Source organism: Pipra filicauda, unplaced genomic scaffold (assembly GCF_003945595.2).
Source record: "Pipra filicauda isolate LSUMZ 115617 unplaced genomic scaffold, ASM394559v2 scaffold364_size791107_pilon, whole genome shotgun sequence".
Taxonomy (NCBI): Eukaryota; Metazoa; Chordata; class Aves; order Passeriformes; family Pipridae; genus Pipra; species Pipra filicauda.
This window is the reverse complement of record NW_024104492.1, coordinates 579,011-593,741: the sequence shown is the minus strand read 5'-3', so window position 1 is coordinate 593,741 and position 14,731 is coordinate 579,011. Positions and strand designations below refer to the sequence as shown.

Genomic DNA, 14,731 nt, shown 5'->3' with positions numbered 1-14,731 from the left:
GCAGGTTGGTGCAGTGCCCTGGGAGGAGCTGGGCACTGACAGCCTTGGGCAGGGTCTGCTCTGAGCTGGGCTGTTCCCTTCCCCTGTCCCCACGGCTCCTTCCCGGGTTGTTTTCCCAGCACACCGTGACCATTCCACCCTTCCTGGCCCCCCTTGGACAGCATTAACACCTCCCTGTCGCCAAGCCCCTGCTCCCAAGCCTCTCCCCTCATCCCAGGGAAAAGCCCCTCTTGGTGCCACAGAAGCCAGGGCTGGTTCCTCTGCACTTGGAGGGACTTTGTTTGGCAACTCCACCTTTTAAAATGGAGTGTTCCTCACAGAGGTGGGAGGGGTTCAGACACATTAAGGCTGCTGTTCCCATCAGGCTTTTCCTTTCAGCTGACCTTTTTCAGGCCTTTCATGATCCAACAGCTGCCTCTTGGGCTGATTTTTAGGTTTCCCTCCCCTCCTGGTTGCTTTAGTGTGTTGGCTTGTGAAGGTTTTCATGGGGAGTAGAATTTGTCCTGCAACTTCAGCTTTCCTTTGGTGTTCTCAGCATGGTCTTTTATAGAGCAGGATTCCTGTGCTTTTGTGCAGTTGTGAGCATGTTTTCTTTGGATAATAAAAAATTACACCAGCCTTTGAACTCAAAAATTAAAATATACATGTAACAGTTTTAGAAAGTTTTATAACTTTCTAATGTTAGATTATAAATGGGAGTAATTTCAACAAGTTGAAATGGCCAGATTTGTCCATGTGGAGCAAATGTTATCAGAGCTGTTCTACTGCAGGTGATTACTTCTAGTAAGGCCTGACATTGTTCTTTATCCTCTTGTTCTGTGCAGCACCCCTTGTGAAAGCTGAGTAATTAATCTGGTTATTGCAAACCTGGTTAGTGATTGGGAAATCACTCATCCACCTGATGAATAACTGAGATTATAATCTTGCCCAGGTGATCTGAGTGTCTCTGTGTGAGGGATAATGGGAACCTCAGGAGTTGTGCTGCTGAGAGTGTCTGATTTAAATCTGAGTGAAGTAACTGCCTGGTGACTGGGCAGCTCTGTGACCCCAGGGCAGGTGCTGAGGGCTGGAGCTGGAGGGTCTCCATCTCTGGTTTTGCTCCAGCTCTGAAGGGCTCTGAGGTTCCCTTCTTGAGCAGAGCTGTGGCTCTCATGCCTGAGCTGGTCATCTCTGCTGTTTCTCCTCATTAGATGAAGACTAACAAAGGAATCCCCAGCATAGGAAGGGGAGAGAATTGTTTAAATTTGGGCTTCAGTGGGTCGATTTAAGGTTCTGGGTATGGGGTTAAGCTCCTTGGGGAGAGCAGCACCCAGAGGGGGAGGACGTTCTCACCTGCCTTAGGTGACCTGGCCACTGGAGAGCAGCTGCCCTCTGTGTGTCTCATACTGGGGGACAAACTTTTCAGCGGGGCCTGTTGTGAAAGGACAAGAGATGATGGTGTTAAACTGAAGGACGGTTGATTTTGATTAGATAAAAGAGAGAATTTTTTTACAATGAGGGTGGGGAGGCCCTGGCACAGGCTCCCAGAGAAGCTGTGGCTGCCCCATCCCTGGAAGTGTCCAAGGCCAGGTTGGAGCACCCTGGGCTAGTGGAAGGTGTCCCTGCCCATAGCAGGAACTGGACTGGATGAGCTTTAAGGTCCCTCCCAGCCCATCCCATCCCGGGATCCTGTGCTGGAGCCATTTGCACCCAGTGTGGTTCAGATGCTCCTGAGGCTGCCCCGTGAGCCCTGGACTGAGCACCTCATTAATGTTGTCTTTTCTTTTTCTGTTTTTTGCTTTTTCTCTCTGTTGCCTCCCTTGCTCCTTTTCCTGCTTAACCCAGAAAAACTGATTGAGGGACTCAAATCTCCTGAGCCTGCACTGCTGCTCCCCGACCTGCTGCCCCTCGCTGACCCCTTCGGCAGCACGGCCGACGCTGGCAATGGTAACCACACACCCAGGGCCTCCCCTGGGCCTGGCCTGGCCTGGCCTGGCCTGCATGGTAACTCCACGGGCACCCCCCAGCTCCCAAACCAGCCCCTGCTGCTGGTGAAACACGTGCAGGAACTTGTGGGTTGTGCTGAGACAGATCTGCCTTTTCTCCGTGAGGTGAACACCTGAGGAGTGAAGGTTTGGTGTCTGTGTCTGGAATCCAGGGGTACTGATCTGGCACAGCAACGTGGCACAGCTGTGCCTTGTGTGTTCTCTTGGTAGAAGAAAGTTAATTGTTGATTGAAGGGGAAATGCCAAAAATCCCTCCCCTTCTGGTCAAGACTTTGTGTTCAAGCACAGCCCAGGCACTGAGCTGGTCTGTCTCTCCATGGACCCTCAGCAGCAGGAGGAGGAAGGACAGCATTCCTTAGGCCTGGAGAATGCTGGGAATAATATGCTAGGCGGCTGTGAGCCTGGATGCAGGAGGCATCAGGCAGGACTAAGATTCTGGAGCGTTGCAGAATCCTATTTTCATCTACTTGCCAAATAATTGCAGGCTCAGTGGCTGCCATCAGCTGATGGTGTGGGTTGGGGTCCCAGCCGGGGTCCCTTGGCCAGCTGGCTGCAACCTGTGGCTTGGAATGGAGAGGAAGGAAATGAGTCACTGTAACAGTAAAACTTCTGCTCCCTTTTGCAATTTTTGGCAGTTGTCTGAATGCTCTTAGATAATGAGCCTGCAAATCACAGACACACACACTGCTGTGAAAACAGAAATGGTCATTAATCTCTCTTAGGTTGACTAGTTAGGCCATTTCTGCTTCTAGCATTTGGGTGCATCCTTGTCCTTTAATTTAACGTGATCATTGCCTTACTGTTGGTCCCTGAGGAGACCCAGACAGTCACTGCACGTGGCTGCTGTGGCAGGTACCTGCCATGGCTCTCCCCTCCCTTTGGGGTTTCTATAAACCAAATCTTTGCATCCAGCCTTTGTAAACATCTCCTGTTGTCTCCACATGACGGGTGAGATGGATCCTGGGGATTGGGCCTTCCAGTGAGATGTCAAGTTCCAAAACTTTGTCACCTCCCTGTTGGCTCTGCAATCCTTGCTCCATTGGCCCCTTAAATGGGAACAAAGATCCCACATCTTGGCTTTTTACAGGCTTAACTGGGACCATGCTAAGGGCTCCAAAGCAGGTATTTTAATGCCCTGTTACTCCTGTTGCAAGGGGACTCTGTCATAGTCGGGGTTCTCCTTTTTCTGGACAAGGATCTTGTGGATATTTGCTCAGCCCCAAGTCTCCTGCTTGGCTGCAGGGCAGGTGTTATTAACCTGCTGTTCTGTGCTCTGGGTGTTTCAAATTGGGCTTGCATAAATTAAAACAAATAAATAAACTCAAATAAAGATTTGCCCCCAGCAAACACTGATGAGTTACAGTCTTCCCTTGTGATTAAATTGATTAAATTAACGTTGGACTCCAGCCTCCTGTGCTGACACAAATTACAGGGTCACTAAGGGCTTCAGACAGCTGCTGCCTCAGCTCCTACTTCTGCCTGTCCTTGCAAACTAACCTCTGGCTTCTCCCCTGCTGTGCCCCCTGGAAAGGCAAACCCGAGGTGGCAGTGGAGAGCCTGATCCCGGGGCTGGAGGCGCCGCTGCCCCAGCGCCTCGTGTCCCACAGCGAGTCGGTCGCCTCCACCAGGACAGGTTGGTGGGGCAGGATGGGCTGGGGCCAGGGGGGTCTGGCAGCCAGGGAGCACTGGCTGTGCCCAGGGAAGTGTCTCCCTCTCACTGCTCTGCCCACCAGCAGGAGCTGGGCCTGCCCTGTGTCCCGTGAGGGGTTCTGGGTGGTTCCTCCAAGGTCCATGTCACTGGTCTGCCTGTGAGGAATGGTTGGATCTCAGGGAAGGGCTCTTCCCCCAGAGGGTGGCTGGGCACTGAACTGGCTCCCCAGGGTTTGGGTACAGCACCAAGGCTGCCAGAGCTCCAGGAGGGTTTGGACAGCGCCCTCAGGCACGGGGTGGGATTGTTGGGGTGTCTGTGCAAGGCCAGGAGTTGGACTGGATGATCCTTGTGGGTCCCATCCCGCTCAGGACATTCCATGGCTCCGTGGTGCATATTCCCTGAGCCCCCATCACAGACCTGTAGGTGCTGGAGCATCACTCCCACGAGCTGCTTTAGGACTGATTGCTGTCCCAGGGAGGATGGCCACAGCCAATTCCTGCCCCTTTCTCACCATACAGGCCTTGAGCAGGCCACTCTTCACAGCAGATGGACTTGAGCTCTTCTCAGAGGTCTCTGAAAACAGGCAGTTTATGTCTGGTTTGCAGCTCTCCCCTCCCTGCACAGCCCCCCCTTGAACCTGTCCCTGTGGGACTTCCTTGTCTGTTCAGCTTCAGAGGGCAGGGCATCCCAGAGGAGGTGGGAAATGTTTCTGGAGGTGTTGGGCCCCTCTGCCCTCACTAAAGGGAATGTTTTCCATCACAAGAAATGGCTTGGATTGAAACTCTGCTCTAAGTGTGTGTGAATGGGAATGTGGGAATGTGAGCCTAACACTCTTTGTGTCCTGTTCAATGCTTCCTTGGGATGCTCACCTGGATCCAGACTCTCTCACTGGGGAAGACTCTCTGCTTGACTGTTCTCTGCTCTCTAACCCTGCTGCTGATCTCCTGGATGAGTTTGCTCCTGTAGCTTTTGCAGCTCAGCCTCACAAAGGTAAAGTGGCCCCTTGCTCTGCCCTGAGCCCTCCTGCTGTGTGGGCTGGAGCTGATGTAAAGCAAAGCTTGTACTGGTTTGCACAGGCAGGGACTGGTTTACACAGGCAGGTGCTCTGACCCGTGTTCTGGTGGTGTTTTCTTTTCTTTCCCCCAAGCCATTGTTTTGTTTTCTTCCCAAACTTAGAATGTACACTGGAAGTACTAAGGGAAAAAACATAAAGTGTTCAGCTTGACTGTAAAGACAGGGTTTGTCAAAGTAGGTGACATTTCCCATGGAAGAGGGAAGGGAGTTCCCCAGCAGAAGGGATCCAGCAGGCATGAAGGGTGGGCTCTGTGTGCAGCCCTTCCTCAGGGAATGCACTCTGCTTTTGCTTTTCCACATGGGATTTAAGGCCTGGTTTTATGCTAAATGACTAAATCTGGAAGGGAGCCTGATAATCATCTGTCCCAGGGTTTTGAATCAAAAGGTGGGGTTTTTGGTTTGTTGGAGTTGCCATCCCAGGCACATGACTGAGCTCTTACAGCTCTAGAGAATGTTTTCCTTGCCAGAGGATATCAGGAGAAGTTCTGGAGTCAGACTGCAGTGTCCCAGCAGACACACAGGAGAGCCCAGGTGCAATGTCCAGCTGAGAAAGGGAACAGTGTCCTGGGAGCACAAAGCAGAGGGAAGAGGAGAAGCAGAGCGTGTGTGTGGTGATCCCAGGAGCTCAGGCCAGCCCTGGCAGTGCAGCAGTGCTGGGCAGTGATCACAGCTCTGCTCTGTGGCCATTGCTAAACAAGACTTGGGGGACCCTGGAGCTGGGGCAGAGCTCACATGGCTTTTCTTTTTCCCAAGGTGAAATCCAGTCCCTCTCCACGGCTGGAGCAGGGGCACAGGAATGCTGTGAGGAGCTGTCAGCTGGAGTGGGGGGTGCACAGGACCTTCTCCTGCTCTGGCCCATCCCTGTCCTGGGCTGGAGCAGCTCTGAGAAGGGTCTGTGTCCCCTGGGGACAGTGACAGGGGCTGGGGGCTGACTCACCTAAGCCACGCTTGCAGGGAATATTGGATAATACCCGGGTGGGAGGTAAGGCCTGGACTTCTGGGCTATTTATTGCCTTGAAAAGAGAGGCCCAGAGCAGCAGTGCTGATTTCTGGGTGCCCCTTGGTGCTGGGTTGTGCTCAGCTCCTTTGGTGAGTATCCCTATAGCAATAGAAACGATCTGTCCTCAGAGGAATTGCTGTGAAAACAGTCTGTAATCAATTTTTACACTTGATGGCACTTCAGAATGAGTTTGTGTGTTCCACAGAGCTTTTGGGTTAAACAAGCAGTTGTTCTAATTGCTCAGTGCTGTAATACACTTCTGGGCCACTTTATTTTGTGTAAATGGCTTGAGCTGTGTGTGGAGCAGCTCCTGCTCCCTCCTGGAACACAGCAAAGCCCAAACGTTGTTGGTGTGGCTTAATGAGAAAATGAATTAACAGGCTCCTGTGGGGCCCTCCCAGGCTGCCCTGCTGTTTCCTCTGGGATGGGAAAGGATCATGTTTGATGAGAACATGAGGCTCTGTTAGCACAGGAGAGGGGGTGAGGGGGCAAGTTATTAAAATAACTTCCAGAACTAATTTATGGCTTGTTTTCAACCCCTGATTCTCTAGCTCTGGGTGTGTTATTAACTGTGCATCAGTCTCAGTCCTTGATTTGTTTATCCAGTCCTGGTGGGGATGATGTGAAACCCCCCTGGGGCAGGAGCTGCTGTCCCTGGGCACCATCAGCCTGTGGAGGTGCAGCTCTGCCTGTTCCCAGTGGGACCAGGAGGGCTGGAAGAGCAGCCCTGCTCCCAGCAGGGTCTGGTGCTCCAGCCATTCCACAGGATCCTTCCTTTGTCCATCACTGGGCTGTTTGTTGGCCTTGGAATTTGTGCTCAGCCTTCAGGGTCCCTAAATTTGCCTTTGCTGGTTCAGCCCTGAGCTCTGTGTGTGAGGGGGAGGGTTTTTCTCCTGCCGGTGACACTGAGCTGAGCTCCAGTGCTTTCGGAGGGGTTGTACCCAAGCAGGGACACTCTCCAGCCTTTCCCTCTCCTCGGGATAGTGCAGAGCTGAGCTGTGCTCCTTCAGCACCTCGTGCAGCACCTCTGGGGCTGGGAGCAGCTGGGGGGGTAAATGCCCTGGAAAAGGGATGCTTGCAGAGGCTCCCGGGTAGGTTGGGAAGAGCCACAAACAAATCTCTCCAGGGACAGAGTGATGACAAGATGAGACTTCCTGTTAGGATGAAGCACCTTTGTGTGTTTGACTCTTGGCACTGCTCTCCTGGAACATTTTAAGGAAGGGCTGGACGTGCCATGGTCTGGTTAGGATGTGGTGTTCAGTCATAGGTTGGACTTGAGGTCTTCTCCAGCCTAACTCAATCTGTGATCTGAGGTTTGTCCTTCCTGGGTCTGATCCTCCAGGGCACAGTGTAGTTCCACAAGTGGTTTCTTGCATTAGCCAACCCCAAACCTGTTAACATCTTTGTCAGCTCTGGGTAAAGAGCTTTTTTTCCCCAGTAGGAGTCCAACAGGAATGTTCCTGTTCTGTGAAAACCATCAGCTTGTGTGTGTCCTTGCTGGGCTTTTCACGTAGGAATTGAGGAGCAGATTTTGGAAGGTATTTTAGGTGTCTGAAGTGACAAGCAGTGATGCACAGTGAGTGAGGGAGCCTCTGAAGGTACATAATTGCCTGATAAGGTGGATAAATGTTTCATCTCCTCTGGAGATGGTCGAAAGTGCCTCCCACCAAGTGTGGAGCTGTGGCTGACGTGGTTTGAAATCAGTGGATTTATCTCCCAGAGCTGCTTGAGGGGCCTTTAAATCTAGTTACATTTTCAGGTGTGTAAACTCCTTGGAAATCTGACTTGATGTTCACTTGCTGTTTTAGTGCCGTGGGTGAACGCTCATGGGTTTGTCTCAGAGATGATGGGAATTTCTTCTCTGTGTTCTTTTTTTCCCAGCCCTTTTCCTCTCCCTGTGCTTGAGAGCTGGGAGCCAGAGAGCCAGACTGTGCTCTCAGACCATGCTAATGGCAAAGAACACCTTCAGTCCTTGAGAGTTTAACCCCAGGCCTCTGCCACAGCTCTGAACTCTCCAGCTGAGCCTTCAGACTGGCCAGATTTTGTTCTGGCTCTTGTGACTTGGCTTTGTTTGGTTTGGTTTTATCTCCTCTACTTCTGTATTTAATTGGCTCTCCACCTTCTTACCCAGACTTACCAACTTTATTTCACCTTTTAAATGAAACTCCTGCTTCTAAACCCTGTTTCTGAAAACATAGAGATGTTCTAACCCTTCCTGGCAATGCTAACCAGCCTCTCTGCTGTCTTTGCTTCTTTACTCTCTTTCTCTTCTATGCTGCAGAAGATACTAACCTGATATCAGGCTTTGATGCTCCTGAGGGCTCTGAAAAAGTGACAGAAGATGAGTTTGACCCAATTCCAGTGTTGATATCCAAAAATTCACAAGGTAAGCCAGGATATGGGGGTGAAAAAGGGAAGGAGAAAAGGAAAACAGTGAACATATAAATTAGTTCTGGGGCAGTGGTGCTGCAGCAGGTGTGACTAGTCCAAACCCTAAACTGTAGATACATCAGTGTGGTATTTAGGGAGCTTAGTCTGTCTCTGAGATACACTGGCCTTGAAATTTCTGTAGGTTCTCTGTTTGGGAGAGGATTCCATGTCCAAAAAGATAAGAAGTGCAAGGATTTCAGATCCCATGAGGTCATTGCTCCCAGCCTGCCAGGAGAGCACAGACACCTCTTGCTGAGGTGCTGGGAGAACTCTGCTCTCCCACGTTCCCATTTGCTGTCCAGGCCAATAAAGGAGATCCTTTGGCTTTTGAGTGAGCTTGGCATGAGGAACAACAAACGGGGAGGATGATGATGATAATGATCCTTTATAATCCCAAAACTCCTGCTGAAATTGGGGCTTTTTCAAAGGTGCTTGTGGGAACTGAGTGTGAGGTTTGGTTGATGGTCCCCACCTCCTTTGAAGGGAGCAGGAGAGTCTGTGGGACTTCAGACCGTGGTGTCCCCTCAGTTGAGGAGCTCTTGGCCAGCACTTCCAGCCTCACACAGGGCTATGGAGGAGCAGCAGCACTTTTGGCTTAAAGCCACAACAGTGCTGTGTTTTTAGCTCTTCAGGGACAGAATCAGGCACCGTTTCACAGCCTGCTCAGTGAAGTGGGTCCTGCCTCTGCGGTCACACTGTTGAAAAGTTTTGATTACAGCTTCTGGTGTACTGGTGGAGGTTTAAAGACAACTCTAGGGCTCTTTTTTTTTTTTCCCTCAGTTTGATCACAGAACTTTTTGGCTTCCCTAGCTCCCACTTCTGGTCCCAGCAGGAATGTGCTGTGCCCCTGCTCTGCACCCGTGTTGGCTTTCAAAGACTCGTTAGACATAGTTCAGACATTACAAACCCTGCTCCTGCTGGAAGTCAGAGGAGATTTCTCCCAAATCTGGGCCAGGATAGGCTGCCTTGAGTACAGAGAAGATTCTTGAGGGGTTGGAACCAGATGGTCTTTAAAGGCCCTTCCAACCCAGCCTGTTCTGGGATCCTTTCTTTATGTGTCCAGGTCCCACTTACAGAAAGCCCCATGAGAGCTCAGCTCTCCTGGAAGCAGCTGCAAACCAAAGATGCTCTTAAAATAGCAACTAAATTTCAAGATTTAAAACTCTGAACTGTCTTTAGGTTGTGGGAGTCCTTGTAATTGCTTTAGTGACCCTTTAGTAAGGACAGGATTCTGCAGCCTGGATAAACCTCGGGGAAGGAGCTGGTGTTTGTAGGGATTTGTTGGCTGCTGTGCTGGTTGGTCTGGGGAGAGAGGGTGGAAGAGCAAGGAGGGGTTGTTGTTGCTGTTGTGATAGTAATGAGAAAAGCTTGAGCAAATTTTCTGTTTTGCTTTGACTTTTTTCTTTCTTGCTTGATCTTGAACTTCTGAAACTGTCGTGTGTGTGTGTCCTGTTCAATACTGAATTCCTATCTCTCACACTTTCAGGTGGGCATTCTAGAAACAACAGTGGAAGCTCTGAGTCCAGTCTTCCCAACATAGCCAGGTCTTTACTGCTGGTGGATCAGCTGATAGACCTGTAGCAGTGGCACAGTAGCAGCCGCAGTTTCTGTCCCGTACCCAACCCTCCGTCCCGTTGCCAGAAGAGTTTCCTCCCGTTGTGCTTCTTTGGGGCTTTGCTCTTTTTTTTTTTTCTTAATTAAAAGAAAAATCTGCCAACAGGAGACAGTCACCCACCTTTCTCGTGTCTTCCCATGGCCTGGGAAGGATTCTGTCTCAGTTCTCCAGGCAGCCTGTCCTCCCTAAAGCTCTGAACGCCTGCTCTGGTTCCTCTGCTCCTCCCCGTAGCCCGTGTGCAGGGAGCACCGTGGGGAGCAGGGAACAGCAGCTGCTCTGGGCCCCTGCCTGCAAGAGCCTCCCCCTGCCCAGAGCAGGGGGGCACGGTGTGGGTCAACCTCTGCTTTGTGCTTTTGGGTCTGGGCTTGTCCCTGTTTTCCCTGGATGGGCAGGAGGAAGGGGCCGGGGGACAGTGGTGGGGACGTCCCTCACCTGCAGGATCCAGGTCAGGAGAGCTCATGGCTCTGAATTGGCTTCAGAGGAGGAGGAAGCCCCGAGTTCCTCTGAAACAGCCCAGCCCATACTCTGGTGATGGTGCAGATGAAGAGTTTTCCAGCTGCCCCCAGCCCATGGTTTGCTGTTTAACAATCCTGCTCGGGAATGAACTGCACTTCCTGGGGGAGGGAAAACCAGGAAAAAGGAAAAAAAGAGAAAAGAAAAAAAGGAAAAAACCAGATTGCTAAAGCTGCAGACATGACCCTAGGTGAAACGTAACACGGTTTTGAACCAAATCCATGTGAGTATGCTTGTGACTGGCATTTTGTTGACCTTTTTTTTGGGTGAAAAGGGCACTGTGGCAGCAGCAGATGTATTTTCTGTGATTTTTGTGTTTGACTGGAAAGAAAAAAATCCCCCCGACCTACTGTAAATTGTGTATGAAACAAATTGTCCTGCGGTCGTTTTGTCCGTTTTCAATCCCGGTTTTGGTCCAGCCTCTGGTATCTGTTCTGGGTTCCCCTTTCTCCCGTGACTGCTGTGGTGCACCCGGGTCAGTTTGGACCCATTGTTTCAGTAGCAGAGGTTCCTGTGGGCCCTTCTCCCCGGTCTCTGTGAACACGCATGCACTTGGTTCAGGTGGTTTGAAATCAGTGCTGCTACAGCTCGGTGGGGTTTCCCTTTTCTTTTCCCTCCACATGCTTAGTTGGTCAACTTTGCTGGATACACTCACCTCGTTTTCCTTGGCTTATCCCGAAGTGCGGAATTTCTATCTTGTATTTGAGAGCTCTCTCTGCCCAGAAGGACTGTCCCTCCCTCTGTAGTGGACTCTCCCAGCTTCCTGCTCTCCCCGTGTCTGTGTTTGTAGCTGTATTAGTAACAGTGCAGTTCCCACGTGCGAAAGTTCGAGCGACTGAATGTCTGTGCTGACCTCGCTGAGAAGGGAAGAGACCCAAGTTTGTGACTCCTCCTTTTCCTCTCTCCATCCCCCCAACACTCCGTTTAACCAGTTCTGTACATAGATCTCCCATCGGTTGTGTCTCTACATTACTCTTCTTTTAAAACCTACACTTAATAATAAAAGTATTGCTTAAGTGTGTTGTATCATTACATGTGTATACTGCACTTTCCAAGAGAAGCTTTACATGAGAACTATGGAAATGACCTTAGTAAAATTGTGGATAGAACTTTATTATTTTTTTGTTTTATATTCCTAAAGCACAGGCAAGCTGGACTGGAAAACATGAAGACGCTATAGATAGAAAGTTATTGTATAGTCAGATACTGAGATTATATGAAAAGAGAATGGATTTTAAAAAGTAACCATCTACTGTATATTAGAAACAAAGATTTCTGTGAATTAAAGTACTTTTAAAGAATGTTTAAGATTTTAAATCTAATGGCGCTTGTTCAAGGGTTCTGGAAAAAAATGACAAATGCACTGGGTTGTTAATAATGCTATTAAATAAGCAGATGTGAATGTTTATTTTATTGCTTTTTCAAGTAGCTGTTCGTGGGTGCGGGTGGAAGTATGATATTTTAGAGATGTCTGTCCTTAGACCTCCTTCATCAGCAAATCCTCGCCACGTGTTTGCAGAGCGAATGGGAGATGAGAGATGAGATGAGATGAGATGAGTGGAGATTGGGGATTCATTTTAAACTCCAGAAGCTGTGACTGTCCTACAGGCACTGGCTGGTGTTGGTGCTGCTCAGAGCTGGGGAGTTTGAGTGGAAGCTGCTGCTGGGGGGGACAGACTGAACCTCCCCCGTGTCCCTGTGGGACGTGCCTGGTACCTGGTGCTGCCCAGGTGGTGTCAGAGTGAGGCTGTTGGAGCTTGGTTGGAGCCTTGTTTGAAGCTGAGGGAGATGTTTCTGTCCCCTTTGAAGGGTTGTGGGGTCAGGAGGTGTTAGGTAACATGGCACAAACCTACAGTCAGTGAAATCCCAGCAGTGTTCTCCTCTCTGCCCGGTGCTGTTCCTGAGTGTTGGGATGACAGAGGGCTCTGGGGCTTGCAGTGGTGGCATTGACTGTTCTGGTGGATCCTCCTGGCAGGGAACTGCAAACACAACCACAGGACATGGAGCCATTTCCCTTCCCGTCAAGGCTGTGCTGTGGGTGCAAGAACAAACTGGGATTGGGTGGGAAATGTTCAGAGAGCAGCTGGAATTTCGATATTGGTTCTCGGTTGTTCGGGGGGGACGTGGGCTGAGAAATGCCCCTGCCTTTGGAAACCTTCTGGTTCACCTTTCAACAGATGGGCACAAGTGTCACCCCACAGTTGAGAGATCAGCCAGTTGTGTTGTTTCTGACAATACCCACTGTGTTGGGAGCATCCATCCCAAACCAGAAGGTGCAGCTTCCTGGGTTTGTACTGTCCAAGTTTCCTGGGGTCCAGTGGGCCCTCCTTGGCCAGGGCAGTGGGTGCTGTGTGAGCAGCCGGGGCAGTCTGGGCTGGGGGGACAATCTTGGCACCGTTGGCTTTATGGCAAACCTGCATCATCCCCCAGCCCACTCACAACAGGTGAAGAGCAGCTTGAGCCAATCTGTGCAGAGCAAAGTTATTTTTAGTGGGGGCTTCTTGCAAAGGAACAACGAAGGTGTTCTTTGGCCTGAAAGCTTGCAGGGTGTTCCCTCCAGTGGCTGTCCAAAAACACCTGCTTTGTAAATTGATTTTTTTTTTAAATTTGTTATTACAGTGAAAGTTCAGGTGTGATTCAGAGCAGGGGCAGAGTTCAGCAGCTTTTGGGGTATCCAAGCAAAGGTGAAATGTGGAGTTTGTGGAAGGGGAACTACAGGAAATGCCATCGGGTGCCCCATGTGCTGCAGCTGCAGCAGCTGAAGTGGGGGCATGTGGAAGTTCAGCCCAACTTCTCTAGTTCAGGAGCTCCCCTGGGAATCAGTCAGAGCTGGGGAGCAGCTGCTGTGGGGGAGGCAGAGCTGGGACAGGGGCAGTGAGTGATGAGGGAGCTGATGCTCAGCTGGGTCGTGGCAGTCGGGCGAGGTGGGTGCCCTGTCTCTGTGCTGAGGTGTGTGGGCACTGCACACTCAGCTGCTGCCCTCCAGCAGGAAACACGGACCTGGGGGGGAATTAAAAAAGGGTTTCTTGTATTTATTTGTTGCTCCTGTGCAGTCCCTGTCTGTGCTGGGAGGAGCCCTGGTCCAGGCTCCGGATCCTGCTGTTCCCAGGAGGAAGGGTGGGCTGCTCCAGGGACATCCCTGCTGTGGGACTCGTGCTCCCGCCTGGCACAGGAGGGACCTTCACCCCATGGGACTCGCCTTGTGTTTTCCTTAGCGGGTCATTGGCTGTACCTTAAAGAGGACTTGTGTCCATAACTCCTGGTTTGGGCACAGCCCAGTGAGGGGGGAGCACAAGGATGCTCTTGGTGTCCAGGGTGTTAGTTTGGGAACTGCTGGAATGTGGGGTTTGGGCTTGGTTTAGCTCCTGCCTGGTCTCACTGTCATGGTGCAGGTGGCTCTACATGAGTGCCCAAACTAGGGCATTAATTCCTTCTCTTGTAGAGCTGCAGGCCCTGGCTGTGCCTCCAGGTCTCCTCCTGTGCAGTGGCTTTGGGCAGAAACACGGAGTTCTGTCTGCACTGGGCAGTGACACAGGTGACACTGACCTCTGGTGCCCTGCTGTGGCACCTCCTGTGGAACTGCTGCCTGGGGGTGGTTCTGTATTGCCTTTAAGGAGATTGCTTCTAGGAATTGGGATGCAAGAAAAGACTCCACTGTGCAAGAACAAAGGAAGGAGAAGCTTTCTGACCCTTTTTAAGTGCCAAACTACTAATCCTGCACACTGGTAATTCTTCTGATCTTTAGCCACAGTTACTGCTGAGACCTTCCTGACTTGGGCTTGAAATCAGGAGAGTTTTCTGTCTCCCCGACTTTGTTTTGGACTCTGCTCCAGAAGTGAGGTCCTCATCACTGTGGTGACTGCTCTGCCTTAGGGAGTAAATATTTTCTAATTTTGCTCTTGGTTATTTCAGTACTCTCCCACTTCAAGGCACTGTTTTCCTTGGAAGCTGGGGAAAGTCCAGGTGTCAGGGCTGTAACCTGGGGTAAATGGCCTTTTCTTCAGGTTGCTGTCTGGATACACAAAGGGTGTATTTCTGGAGTACTGAGTGATAAGTGGTTTTATTTTTAAGGTTCTCCTTGTGGAAAGAGAGCTTGAGTATAGTTTGGGATTTTCTTTAGTACCTATATCTGACCCTGGAATAAAATATTAAACACCAGTGTTGTACAGGGGCAGGGAGAAACCTCATCTGTAAGCTCCAGCTTCTGTAAAGATTTGCTGCTGTAAAGCTTGTGGCTGTTTGCAGTGTGCAGTCCTTAAACCTGAGCACTAAGGAAAACCTGAGGGATGCTTCCCCTTGGAGGAACACCCAGACCTCAGGAGTCTGCAGGAAGAGGGGACAGACAAGGAGCTCCCAGTGAAGGAGCCTGGCTCAGGGTAGGCACGTGTTGGGAAATGCTGCCTCTGCCAAAGGGACATCTCTGCATGAGGGGTTGTGGTGCTTTGTGTGTTGGCCCAAGAGAT

The 14,731-nt window shown here is 50.7% G+C and overlaps 1 protein-coding gene across 5 annotated transcripts in view; it reads left to right on the top strand.

Annotated features, from left to right (window-relative positions):
• The window catches only part of AAK1 (AP2 associated kinase 1), an 84,222-nt gene that overhangs the window by 61,097 nt on the left and 8,394 nt on the right, over positions 1 to 14,731 (top strand). Inside the window, exons 18-22 of one of the 5 annotated variants that reach the window (XM_027742147.2) lie at positions 1,825 to 1,926; positions 3,517 to 3,618; positions 4,516 to 4,626; positions 7,992 to 8,096; positions 9,627 to 11,676. The exons of 2 other annotated variants lie outside the window; for them this stretch is intronic. In XM_027742147.2, the coding sequence (XP_027597948.1) occupies positions 1,825 to 1,926; positions 3,517 to 3,618; positions 4,516 to 4,626; positions 7,992 to 8,096; positions 9,627 to 9,721 (515 nt within the window). In that variant the 3' untranslated portion in view covers positions 9,722 to 11,676. Of the gene's footprint in view, positions 1 to 1,824; positions 1,927 to 3,516; positions 3,619 to 4,515; positions 4,627 to 7,991; positions 8,097 to 9,626; positions 11,677 to 14,731 lie in introns of those variants that run through there. 2 more of the 5 variants (XM_039384621.1, XM_039384620.1) reach the window with 2 other exon arrangements.